Source organism: Myotis brandtii, unplaced genomic scaffold (assembly GCF_000412655.1).
Source record: "Myotis brandtii unplaced genomic scaffold, ASM41265v1 scaffold139, whole genome shotgun sequence".
NCBI classification, from domain to species: domain Eukaryota; kingdom Metazoa; phylum Chordata; class Mammalia; order Chiroptera; family Vespertilionidae; genus Myotis; species Myotis brandtii.
The window spans coordinates 2,097,570-2,111,161 of record NW_005354965.1 but is presented as its reverse complement, the minus strand read 5'-3'; the positions used below and the strand labels follow the sequence as shown (position 1 = coordinate 2,111,161).

Sequence of the window (13,592 nt, the reverse complement as noted above, 5' to 3'; positions counted from 1 at the left end):
CCACGGAGCCTCCCAGGCCCACGCGGAATTCGGGTCCCAGAGGCAGGGAGTGATGCCGTGACCGCCCCGTTCCTCCTCCGTCCCTGTGGCAGGCAGGGATGGGGGGGCTGCGAGGACAGGTCCCTCACACCCGGAGGCCCCGAGGCAGGCGCCCCGGGCAGGGCTCTGCCCCGGCTTGGCCCTGGATGCCTCCCTGCAGAGTAATTGCCGGAACAATGAATGCGCCCGGCTGGCCGTGCATGACTAACCCAGATGTCTGCAGCCAGCGGAGACAAGCGCTTGGCAAATACCAGCGTCTTTCACAACCTCTCCTCTTCCAGGATTCGGGGCTGGTGGGAACTGACTCACATTACCATGGGACTGCACTGATAGCAGCCTGTGCTACCTGGCGCACCCCCTCCCCACCCCCCCAGGGTGGCTGCACTTTTGCTGCAGGGGCCAGAGGGGGGATCAGGGCTTCAGGAAAACAGTGGGGCTTTCAGGGTCATGCCCCATTCACAGCAGAGAATGACCCGATTCCTGGCCTCGAAGCCGATCTCGCACCGTCCTGGGGTGGCAGCGAGGCACGGGTGCCCCTTGTGTTTGCAGGGAGCTGCCGTTCCTCCCAGGGGTCCCGGCGGGAGATGCCGGCCACCCCTGGGGCTCGCCCTGACACATCGCCCCGGAGACTGACTCACATCCCTGAGGCCTGAGTCACATCCTGTTGTGCGTCCCGAGGCCTCCAGGAGGGCATGACAGCAGCTGCCCATGACTGAGGTGGCCCTGGAGGACACCCTGGGGGCGGCCCTGCCCACTCCAAGCCGAGGAGGGAGGGGGGAGGGTGGGGGAGAAGGCCAGGGCGGCCCTGGTGGTTTATATGTTCACCAACCAGGCTTGGCTCCTTCAGAAACAGGCACGAGGACCCGGTGGCAGACGTAACTGTCTGGTCTGTGTTCTCACATGGCTCTGAAAGGCGCCTGGAAGGCGTTTTAAAGATGCCAGCTAAAGAGCCAAAGAGCCCGGCTGGCATGGCTCCGGGGTTGAGCATTGACCTAGGAACCAGGAGGTCATGGTTCAAGTCCCGGTCAGGGCACAGGCCTGGGTTGGGCTCGATCCCCAGTGTGGGGCTTGCAGGAGGCGGCCGATCAATGACTCTCTCTCATTGATGTTTCTGTTTCTCTCTCCCCCTCTCCCTTCCTCTCTGAAATCAATAAGAAAATACATATTTATAAGAAAAGAAAGAAAAAGAAAGGGCCTGCTCACTGTAACAACCACGTCCAAGCCACAGACCCCCACCCACCTTCCCCTGGCCCAGGCTGAGGGGGCGATGTCCCAGCTCAGGTGGTGCTGGGGGACCCAGGTTGGGAGGGTGGTAGTTGAGCCACCCTCAGTGGAGTCAGGAGTCCCTGGCCCCCCTCTCCTGTGGCCTGAGGGAGCTCGAGGACAAAGTAGAGCATCTTAAGCTTTTCAAACAACAGCTTTCGGGTTTCATCGGTTTTGTCACTTTTGTGTTCTATTTCAGTGGTTTCTACCCTCGTGTTTATTATTTCTTTTCTTCTATTTGCCTTAGGCTTATTTTGCTCTTTTTTTCCTCCAGTTTCTTAAGGTAGAAGCGTAGGTTATTGATTCTGGATCATTCTCCTTGTCTATTGTATGCACTCAATGCTACCAATTTCCCTCCGAGCGCCGCCTCCCCTGCATCCCGCAGATTTTGACGAGCTGGATTTTCGTTTCGTTCCGCATATCTTTTAATTTCTCTTTAGGCTTCTTCTCTAACGCTGAGGTTACTTAGAAGTGTGTTGGGGAAGCACCAGTTACTTGCATGTTCTCTGGCTTTGTTTCTGTTGCTGATTTCTCAGTTTCAACCCAGGTGGCCGGAGAACCTGCTTTGCACCGCGTCCATTCGTTTCAGTGCGTTAAGGTGTGTTTTATGGCCCAGAATGGGCTCTGTCTTGGTGAGTGTTCCCTGCGAGCTCGAGAAGAAGGTGTACTCTGCTGTTGTTGGGCGGAATGTTCTATAAATGTTAGAGCAAGTTGGTTGGTAGGACTGTTCGGGTCAACTCTGCCCGAATTTTCTGCCTGCTTGGCGGTCAGTGACCGAGAGGGTGTTGAACTCTTCATCGGTCACAGTGTTTGTGCTTGTCCACTTTTCCTCGTAGTTCTCAACGTTGTTGCCACCTGTGTTCTAAACGTTGTTTCACACTCTGTTGTTAGGTGCCTACGTTTTAAAGATGATTGTGTCTTCTTAAAGAATTGACTCCTTTATCATCATGTATTTCCCCTCTTTGTCCCTGACATTGTCCCTTCTTCTGAAGTAGGTTTTATATGAAATGAACATAGCTACGCCGGCTTGCTTTTGGTCAGTGTTCGCATGGTCTGTCTTCCCCCACCCCTGTCTCTTAGCCTGAGTCTTTATATTTAACCTGGGTTCCTTGTAGACAACACATAGTTGTCTTGTTTTTCATTCGCTCTGATAATCTCTCTTCTTTCATTGGTCATTTAGGCCATTCATAGTTAAGGTTAAGATTACTTAGACGGTTCTATTAACATCTACCATGCTTGTTGACTGTTTCATATTTCTTGCATCTGATTTTCCCCCCTCTTTTTCTTCATTTTCTGGTTTTAACAGCATTTTATGTGATTTCATTTTATCTCCCCTCTTAGCATGTCAGTTATACTTTTTAAAAGTTTTAGTGGTTGCCCTGGAGTTGCAAAACACATGTATGACAACTCTTAAAAGTCACACTACACCACTTCTTCCTTTCCATTTCTGTATTTCATTTCACTTATCCATATGTTGTCATTACCCAGTACGTTATTACTATTGTCATGTTCAACAGAAAATTATCTTTTGGATCCATTAAGAATAGGAAAGTAAGATTTTTCTTTTCCTTCATTTATTCTTCCTTTACATCGATCCGAGTTTGTGACCCCTGTTATATTTCTTTCCCTGATGAACTTATTTTAACATGTCTGCTGGATGAATTGTCTTAGCTTTTGTGTGTCAAAGAATGTCTTTATTTCTCTGGTACCTTTGAAGGTTTATTTTGCTGAATAGACAATACTAGGTTGGTGGCTTAGGTGGGTGGTTTTTTTTCTTTCAGCGTTTTAAATATTTCCCGCCTCTCTTTTTGCCTTCCTGGTTCCTGAAGAGGAGTCTGCGGTAATCCTCCTCTTGTTACTCTCTATGTAACGTGCCCCCTCCCCGCTCACTTCTGGCTTCTTTCAAGCTTCTCTCTTTGTCTTCAAGTTTTCTGCAGTTTCAACACACTAGGCCAAAATGTAGATTATTTGGTGTTTAGCTTGCTTGATGTTCTGTGAGCTTCCTGGGTCTGTGGTTTGGTGTCTGTCATTAATTTTGTAAAATTCTTGGCCAATAATACTTCAAATATTTCTCCCATTCTGTTTTCTCTTTCTTTTTCTTCTGCGATTTCCACTTTGCATGTGTTACACCTTTTGAAATTGTCCCCAAGGTCATAGATCTTCTTCTACTCCCCGCTTTCTTCCCTTTACCTTTCTGTTGGTAAGTTTCTGTTGGCATATTTTCAAGCTCAATGATTTTCCCCTCAGCATGTCCAGCTATTGATGGCCCCACCAAAGGCACTTCTCGTTTCTGTTACAGTGTTTTCATTTCTAGAGTTTACTTTTCAGTCTTAGAGTTTCCGTCTCTCTTCCTACGCTATTCATATTTTCTTGCATGCTGTCATCTTTTTCTACTGGAGTCCTTACCGTAGTAATCATAGTTAAATTCCCTGTCTGGTAATTCCAAAGTCTATGTCATCTCTGAGTCTAGTTCTGATGCCTGTTTTGTCCCTTCATACTGTTTTTTCTGGCCTTATGGTTCCTGATTTGAAAGCTGGACATGATGTATCGGGTACACAGGACTTCAGTGTGAGATTTTCTGTTCAAGCCGCCAGGAGCTGGGCTGTGTGATGTCTGCTGTAGATGGAGGTGTCAGAAGCTTCAAATTCCTCTAACGTCCCTGTTTCTGTCTCCATCATTGTCCGTGGGCTTCCCTACGGACTCTTCCTTAAATAGTCCTGTAGCTCTGCTGGCTCTAACCCACTGTTATGCTGGATCCGTGAGAACTGGGGAGTTCATGGATGAAAAACCCAGGAAAGCATCCCTACACGCTCCCCATGTGCACACTCACACACACACACACACACACACACACACACACACACACACATATGACTACAGCCCCAGGAGTTTCTCTCTCTCTCGCCCGCAACTACACTCAGCCTCCCATGATTTGTCTGAGTTACCATTTAGGTGTCCGTCCCTCCGGGTTGAGGCCGGCGACCTCTGCCCCCAGGAGGCAGACACCCGGTGGCTCGGTGTTCCCCTGCCTCTCGAGATGCCAGGGTGGCAGTTTTCCCTGTGACCTCCGTTCTCTGAAAGGCCCACGAAGAGTCGTGGATCCTCACTTTATTCAGCTTTTTCCTTATTGTGAAGAGGGGAGTGATGACTCCCAGCTCTTCACATATCGGGGCTGAACAAGGAGGCAGCAGAGCAGTTGACAAGAGCCATTGGACGGGCTCATTTTTAGCGCTGGAGACTTCGTGACATTGTGTCGTCCACAGCTAAAGCCCTCTAGTTTCTTCCTACCGGTGCGGGCCATAGATACCTCTGAGCTCAGCCCTAGCCTCACCCACCTTACTCCTATCTCTCGCCCCCGTCCCGTTTTGACCTCATTTCCACTGGGAGGGAGTAGGGATCATGGCGTGGAGAGGGAGCTCTGTTCTGCCCATTATTTGGGCATCAAAAAGATGAAAATAACCGTCACAAAGCAGCCTGTGAAGCAGCTGCACTGACACCGTGTGCCCTAGAAAAAGCAGATGCAGGAGACTCGCTTAAACTCCCAAGTCCCGCGGTTTTTCATGGGAACATGGATCCTCGCCTTCTCCATCCTCACCCCAAGCCTCCAGTGTTCCTGGCTCTTCACCATCATCTCCTGAGTCTTGGTCAGTGAACAGTTTGCTACCTGAGCCTCGTCCCGGAGTGGGGCTGTGGCCTCACGCACAAACGTCAGGCAAGCCCCTGGGCATGGGTTCCTTCCTTTCAGTCGCATCCTAACCCAAGAATTAGACTTACTGTGAGTTTACTGTGGCCCCAAACTGCAACGCTTGCTTCATATGCCTCATCTCACTTATCTCACTATTACCCTTGGAAGTAGGAAGACTGTGTAAGGGAGAAACAGGTGACCCTCCCAAGGTCATAACTGGTGTACGGTGAAGGCCGGGCTCAAGCGGAAATCTTTGTGTGGCTTACATTAGATGCTTTCCTTAATTTGCTCCTCTCAGGAGAAGACCTTAAGCATGCAGTAAATACCGCTGGGGCTCTTATCTCTGACGTGGGAACGGCTGTGTGCAAGTCCAGGTGAAGCAGATAACCCAGCAGTTCTCCTGGGTACAGCCTGCAGGTCCCCCACCAGCCACCACTCCTGGAGGCAAGTCCTGTGTCCATTCACCACAGAGTCCCCACGTCAGTAGCCCTAGTGGAGCAAAATGTTTGTTGGCAACATGAAGGAATGAGGAAGTGAATCACTTCATGACCCTATGAATGAATGAAGCAACCCTCAGCATGATGCACTAATGCGATAGGAAGCAGCCTTTCCAAGCATCCGACGGCCCTGACATGGTCACTAAGACAGGCTGTGAGCTCCAGTGGGACAGGGACCCTATAGGTCCTGCTCACTAGGCTGTTCCCAGGGAGTTAGCACGTGCCCAGAGCAAATCTTCAATGCACTTTGGTCCAGCTGAGGGTGGTCTTATGAGAGGCGGTCCCCCGGGGACAGGCAGCCCTGCTCTCGGAGAATGACTGACAGGCTCTCTCCCTCGGCCTGGGCTTCTTTCCTGGGCGCCCCCGTCTCACCCCTGCCTCCTCCCGCTTCCCAGAGCGCACAAGGTTATGATCACAGCGCCACCGCGCACCACACCTCCACCTCTCCTCCCCTAACTCCTGGCACAGGTGAGAGTAAGAAAGTGATGCCCGGCCACGTGGCTCAGTGGTTGAGCATTGACCTATGAACCAGGAGGTCACGGTTCAATTCCCGGTCAGGGCACTTGCCCGGGTTGCAGGCTCGATTCCCAGTAAGAGGCGTGCAGGAGGCAGACAATCAATGATTCTCTGTCATCATTGATGTTTCTCTCTCTCTCTCCCTCTCCCTTCCTCTCTGGAGTCGATAAAAATATATTTTTAAAAAAACAAAGTGTGAGCAGGTGACCCGGGGTCACCACACAGCACTTCTCCCGACGCTCAGCTCGGGGTTCAGGCGGCCCACAGCACTGCCACGTCTACACGTGCGTTCACGTGTTCGTGTTGGCCCCGTCCGAGCAGGGAGGGTACCTGAGTCATGAACTCACATTCCCCATATTCTCGGCCCTTCGTTTTCTGTTTTCATTTTGGTTTCGGCTTTTTATTAACAATAAGGTAGAAGCAGGAAACTCCCACACAGGATGTGAGCAGCTCGCCACCACCACCTTCTGGCCCCCCCGGGCAGTGAAGCCGCCGCCGCGGCCACAGGGGCGGACACGGATCCGGGGAGGGGGCCCATGGGTGCTCAGTGCTGTCTCCCCTCCGACACGGGGTGGGGGCTGAGTTGGGGTGAGAAGGGAGAAGACGTTGAGTCTGAAACCCTGTGTTCAGAAAAATCATAGAATGTAGACTTTAATCATAAAGATCGTTTTCCCAAAGCGTATTGTTAAGAGGCTGTGAAACATGGGCAAGGCTCGCGGCTTAATTACGAGTTCAGAAGAGCCTCGCACGTCGCTCCCGCTCCAGGAAAACATGACGGAGCACGCATCCCGGGTTGGTACGTGTGCTTGCCGGGGCCTCAGACACGGGCTGGTGCTGGGCTGTCTGCCCCGGCCTGCGCCGCCGCCGCAATCCGCAGCCTGGGGGCTTAGTGACGATTACAAAACGCCTTTTGTTCGCTCGGTAAGTGATTCAGATATCTGAGCGCTGCCGATCCGCTCGGCGAGGGTGGTAGCGAGGACACATGCGTCTCACAGGAGAGCTGAGCCTGCGTTCTCCCCCCGGGAGCGAAATGCGTGCAGCGCTGTGGGAACCCTGAGCAGCCTGTCCGTGGTTGGGAACGCTGTGAGCTGTGAGGTTGTCTGACATCTTTGGTTGCCCGTGTATTCGCCCCTGAGTTTCAAATGGGTCTCTCTCTCTCTCACTCCTGGCAGCTCCTCGAATTCTCTAAAATTCAGCAGCCCATGAAAACCTGACTTTACAATTAGATTCAAAGATTCCCAGTTAAGATAGCTGCCCAGGTTTTTCAAACTTAATAATTCAGTTATTTAAGAAAAGAAAAGATGCCCTGGCCGGTGTGGCTCAGTGGATAGAGCGTCGGCCTGCAGACTGAAGGGTCCTGGGTTCAATTCTGGTCAAGGGCAGGTACCTCGGATACAGGCTCCTTCCCGGCCCGGGCCCTGGTCAGAGCCCGTGCAGGAGGCAACCCATCGATGTGTTTCTCTCACATCAGTGTTTCTTTCTGTCTTTCCCTCTCTCTTCCCTCTCTCTAAAAATCAATGGAAAAACATCCTCCGTTGAGGATAAAAATAAAAGAAGATAGAAAGAAATGGATCCGTCGGAGGGAAGGGTGGGGGGCTGTGGGGAGAAGAATGGGAAGGGAGACTGGGTGGGGCTACAGGTGCCTGGTGCGCTGCCCACGATACAACGTTGGGGAGCTGAGCAGAGAGGCCCTTCTGGGAGCCGGGAAGCCGCTGTGGAGCAGGTGGGGATATGGCATCGCCGGGGGAATAACGCACGTCTACGCCGCGGCACGGACAACACTCACACCTGCTCTTTTCCTGGGCGGCTTCCTCTCTAGAGTGACGCCCAGCGTGCAGAGTCCCGGCTGGGCCCCAGGTGGTGTAGTCTGCTGTGCCCTCTGTCCACAAAGAAGGTGGGACACAGAGAACGTTCGTGTTTGACCTAAAGAAATGTAAAGCCGGCTTCTGGTGGGGCAATGTCCAATCTGCATTTTCTTACGTATTTTGCCCAAAAATAGAGGGTTTTTTTTTCTCCTCCATATATATATACATATATATATTATTGATTTTTTACAGAGAGGAAGGGAGAGGGATAGAGCGTTAGAAACATTGATGAGAGAGAAACATCGATCAGCTGCCTCCTGCACACTCCCTACTGGGGATGTGCCCGCAACCAAGGTACATGCCCTTGACCGGAATCAAACCCGGGACCCTTGAGTCCGCAGGCCGATGCGCTATCCACTGAGCCAAACCGGTCAGGGCTTTTCTCCTCCTTTTCACCTGCAAACAGCGTGATGCTTTTGGGAACAGACTCCTGGGAACGCTGGAGTCCAGTTTCCAAAATCCTTTTCACCTAAACCTTCCGAAGCCAACTCTGGTCCCGTCGCCGTCCTGGGCCTCTTTCCTGGCAGCCTAGAACGTTCTTGCCCACACTCTGCCCCGGGGAAGAGGCAGGACCCCTCGGTGTCGGGTGACGGAGCCAGCTCCGGGGCTGGGTTTGCGAGCGTCATCGGGCCGCAGGGCCAGCTGCCCGGCCGGGCCTGCCTTTCCACCGGCCTTGGCAGAAAATTCCCCTAAACAGAAAGCATTTCAGACCCTGTGGGTTCTTTCTGCCAAAGGTACAAAAAGAAAAAAACACTTTACCTTCTTTTTTGCTCTCTAAGTACAGACAGGTGGCCACTGAGTTGGGAAACGTTTCTGATGGTGGTCATGTGATTATTGGTGACGCTGAAATGTCTGCACAGTCACTACGAGCAGCTCGACAGTTTGAACGTTAACACTCCACCTGGCCCGGCCGGGGGGGCTCAGTGGTTGAGCGTCCACCTGTGAACCAGGAGGTCACAGTTCGATTCCTGGTCAAGGACACATGCCCAGGTTGTGGGCTCAATCTCCAGTGGGGGACATGCAGGAGGCAGCCGATCAATGATTCTCTCTCATCATTGATGTTTCTGTCTCTGCCTCCCTCTCTCTTTTTTATTTTAAAATAAAAATATATTTTAAAAAAACAAAAAAACACTCCACCGGGAAATCTTCCTCATCATTATTCTCATCTCTATATATAAAAGTGTAAGCGACCGTCCGACCGCTCGACCGTCCAACCAGTAGCTATGACCAGGGGGCAGATGCTCAACACAGGAGCTGCCGAGCCGCAGTGACTTGGCAGCTGCGGTTCTCAGGTGACACACCCAGAACCAGAGAGGAGGGAGCCCGATTCTGGGGTGCGTTACCCTAGAACCACCCTCTCACAATCGGGGACCCCTCAGGGGATGTCGGAGAGCTGGTTTCGGCCTGATCCCCGCAGGCCAGGCCGAGGGACCCCACCGGTGCACGAATCTGTGCACTGGGCCTCTAGTGATGAAATAAAGCCTGTGGAGGGAGTTAGCAGAGGGAAACCTTCAAGAACCAAATATAAACTACATTTCAGTATTTTGGGGGGAGAAAAGGCCAAACAAAAGCAAATACTTGGACTTAAGTGAGCTTACGGGACACTGGCAGAGAGGCCACACACGTGTGACATACTGAGACAAAGGAAACTGGTTTCTTATTAAAAGACTTTTTTTTTAATCCCTCCCACTCTACCTGTCACTGACCTCCCGGTTCTCCGCAGACACCAGGCAGATCCAGCCCTCCCCGCCCTGGTCCTACGACCAGTCCTACCAGTACCTGGGCTCGATCGCCTCTCCCTCCGTGCACCCAGCGACGCCCATCTCGCCGGGCCGGGCCAGCGGCATGACGACCCTCTCCGCGGAGATTTCCAGCCGGCTCTCAAGTAAGCGGCCCGGAGACACCCTCTGAAAGCGAGGGAGGTCTCGGAGTGGGAGGTCGCGGAGTGGGAGGTCTCGGAGTGGGAGGTCGTGCAGTGGGAGGTCGCGGAGTGGGAGGTCGCGGAGTGGGAGGTCGCGGAGTGGGAGGTCGCGGGACCAGAGGAGATGCGTGGAGCGGGTGGCGTCACTTTTCATGGGCTCAGATGTGGTTTAAAGACAGGGCTGTCCAGCTCCCGGTCCCACGGCCATGCGCTGCCCGGCCTTGACTCCCAGCGGCAGGGGTGGCCTGGAGAAGTGGACACCTGGGGCGTGGTGGGGTGGCTCACGTTCCACAAGCAAAGGTGGCAGCTGGAGGGTTAATCACACTATAGAAGGAAGAAGTCGGCCTGCGGAACGCAGCTGGGATGGGTCACGTGACCAGTTTTCATGGGTCACGTGTGACCAGCACCCTGGGGTCCCCGTGGGATGGGAAGCAAGTGAATACACCCCAAGGGAGACAGTTCCACTAGGAGCTGCTCAGACCAGGCCGGAGGCCCCGTGGAAAGCCCGGGTGGCGGGGTTCGTGCATGCCGTTAGCACCAGCTCACTAATATTAGGCATTTCACCGCGGGACTTCCGGGCTTGGCGCTCATCTTTGCTCGTGGGCAGGGAACTCGGAGCTGCAGAGAAACATCCCTTTGCTGAGAGCAAGCCTCCGTGGGCTGTGACATGGGAGCTGGGCGGGGTCGTGACAATGGCTCCGGGACCTCAGCCTCCGACGGCCGCACACACACTTCCCGCCCAGGGCCGGTGGCTGCATGGCTCTTCCCTCCTCGGGATCAGTTAGAGCAGGCGAGGGGCGGGCAAAGGCAAGGCCGCGTGTCCGGCATCTCCAGGGTGGCCCAGTGTTGTGCTGTCCAGACAGTTGGGGTTGCTTGGGGTTCACCAGGTGCTTTAGCCTCTTCTCAGAGCTCCTCAACAGGGGCACCGATGGCACTGGGGACCAGGCAGCTCTTGGTTGGGGGGCCGTCCGTGAAATGCAGGTGCTTAGTAGCGCCTCTGGCCTCTGGGTTCCAGTAGCCCCCGCCTCTCCATGGAGACAACCACAGAATGTCCCCAGACCTTGCCGGATGTCCCCACACCACCCCCAGGTGAGAACAGGGCCTTCGCGTTCCTTGGGAGCTGGCGTGCCGTAGGGAAGCCACCGACTTGTCCAGTTTTCACCTGCTTCCGGCCACGGGTGCCAACATCTTCCTGGCACCCACGGGCTCCGGCAGTGAGGAAGTAGCGCAGGCATGAGGACGGCTGCTCGGCTTGTGGTTTAGAAGGCCTGTTCCCGAGGCCCTTGTCAAGTCTCACTGATTCTGCTCGGGGCGCTGCTCTGCCCGCGGGCTGGCCGTGGCCTGCTTCCGAAACAACGCCTGCTCTCCTGGGCAAGGGCCCTGTTTGGGGTCTGTCCCTTGGAATTCATTACGTCTTTTGACCTGGTTGGCATCTTATAGTCCAAGGACCGGAGGGGCCAAGTGATCAAACATAAGGGTGATTTTAAAAAAAATGGGTACTGTGAGCGCCCCCAAACCCAGCTTCAGGCACCCCCAAGTGTGGAGGATGCGTCATGGCATGAGGGTGTGCAGTGGGTACAAACCGGGTCCCATTTCTGCACCCGATGGCCCTTTGCTGACGTGGAGGGAGGAGCAGTGAGAATCGCAGAGAGCAGCACGGGAGATGCTTTTCACTAGCAGATCTCCCCCTCGAGCAGGGCTGAGCCCGGCCTGAAAGTGGGTCCTGTGCTGGGGCCGGGGCTGGGGCTGGGGCCGGGGAGGGGGAGACACAGAAGTGGCCACTTGGCCCCAGCTTTAGAACCCAGCCCTGCCCTGGCCTGCCTTTCCCTTTCGCCCCGCCCCCAGCTCTGCGCTGTCCTGCCCCCCAGCCCCACCTGGGCTGCCTTCTGCACGGGACTTGCACTCTGTCTGCCTCTCTCTCTCCTCTGCAGACAGACTCCACACCTTGTCTGAGAAGAGTTGTCATCCGGAGGTTTTCTTTGCTTTTTTCCTTCTGCTTTTTTTAAAAGAAGTTAATGTTTAGCTGCCAACCCGGGCGACAGACGGCATGCATTTTTCTGAGTCATGAGAAAGCTCCCTTGAAGGCAGCCATTATCTGCTCAGGCTGTTTAATCCTGTGGGGCAGGGGGCAGGGCCTGGCATGGGGCTGCTTTCATCCCAGAAAACTGCAGGATGAGAACTTGAGCTGTCACGGCCAATCTTTAGCCCCTTCGGTGGGGCAACATTTCCAGCGAAAATACCTGCCCCTCCTAATCCCCAGATTTCCTGCTCCTTCAAAGCCCCTGTGCTCACAGGGTCTGCCCCTCCGCCCACGCTGGAGTTGACTAGGGGGCACCAGGCCAGCCAGAGGGCAAATGAGCTGCCCCCACCCCCCAGGGGTGTAACTGGTGAGGCCTGGTAGGCGGTATCAAACTGGACATCAAATTGAAAACAAATATTTGAATAGATCATTTGAATCTGAGCATATCTAAAGGGCCCAAGTTGTTGGGGTTTTTTTTATTTATATTTTTTAACCCTCACCCAAGGATATTTTTCCATTGATTTTAGAGAGAGTGGAAGAGAGAGGGAAAGACAGAGAGAAACATCGATGTGAGAGAAACACATGGATTGGTTGCCTCCTGCAAGAGCCCTGACCAGGGCCCGGGCTGGGGAAGAGCCTACAACCGAGGTACATGACCTTGACCGGAATCGAACCCGGAACCCTGCGGTCCACAGGCCAATGCTCTATCCACTGAGCCAAACCGGCTAGGGCCTAAGTTGTTTGATCATCCGTTGTAAAAGGGGTAATTTGACCAACTGAATGGTGACGCTGTTACTATGTAGACAGGAGGAGACTCGCGGGCAGTATTTAAGATCATTCAGATATCCTGCCCACAAGTGAAACCCTATTTTCCCTGACGGCTGAGACCGCAGCATCATTCCATTCCTACGTCCGTGACAAACCCCCGACTCACTCAGGATTCCAGTAACTTGGTACCATCACCAGTTACCGGGCAGTCGTTGGAACAACAGACTGAGCGTGTCCAGACGCCGCCGTGCGACAGGGTGACCTTTCATTCATTTCCCAGTGGGTTCACCTTTGCGTCTCAGGGCAAGTGAAGCAAGAGGAGGAGGGGGCGGGTCCAGTGTTTGTGTCCGGAGGATTGCATCAGATGAAAACAAATGGATTGTGTGTGCCTCCTGCTTTTCCTCCTGCCTCAGCTTCTCCCCACACTCCATAAATCTTACTGGCGAGATGGAGTCAAGCTTCCTGTTAACTCTTGAACATGTCACAGCTCCGTGGGAGCAAAAACAAGTGGCACCCAGCTTGCTCACACACGGCCCCGGGAGCGGCAGGACCAGCCCTGAGGAATGAGGTGCGGCCTGGCCTGGGGACAAGCTGGAGCGGCCGCCCGCGGAGGGTGGCCCGGAACGCTGTCCGTTGATGGCGTTTCCCTGCCCACACGTCTGACTCGCTCAGGAAAGATTGACAGGGGTGTTTGTTTGAAAGTCAGACTCCTGCTTTCCCCATTAGCACAGAGATTCCCGCACATCTCGCTTGTTTCTAGAAACTTCAATTACCTCTCTGATGAGTAGTATGGCCCCTCTTCACATTCACCCCAAGTTTACAGAGGAGGTCATTTCTAAAAATGTGTTAGGGCAATAAAAAAAATCACTAGAGGGTGGGAGGAGGGAGGAGGGAAAGCAGGAGAGAGAGAGAGAGAGAGAGAGGAGAGAGAGAGAGAGAGCGAGGCAGACACTAGCTCTCCCTGCTGGAATAATAGGCTTGAAATATGAGGAAGTTGACCAAGGGCCCAGGCCGTCCA

General features: G+C 53.6%; 1 protein-coding gene across 1 annotated transcript in view; it reads left to right on the top strand.

Moving 5' to 3' along the window:
- RUNX1 (runt-related transcription factor 1) overlaps positions 1-13,592 on the top strand; it is a 100,194-nt gene that overhangs the window by 73,128 nt on the left and 13,474 nt on the right. The window contains exon 6 of the mRNA XM_014535203.1: positions 9,589-9,750. Within this exon, the coding sequence (XP_014390689.1) occupies positions 9,589-9,750 (162 nt within the window). The remainder of the gene's footprint in view (positions 1-9,588; positions 9,751-13,592) is intronic.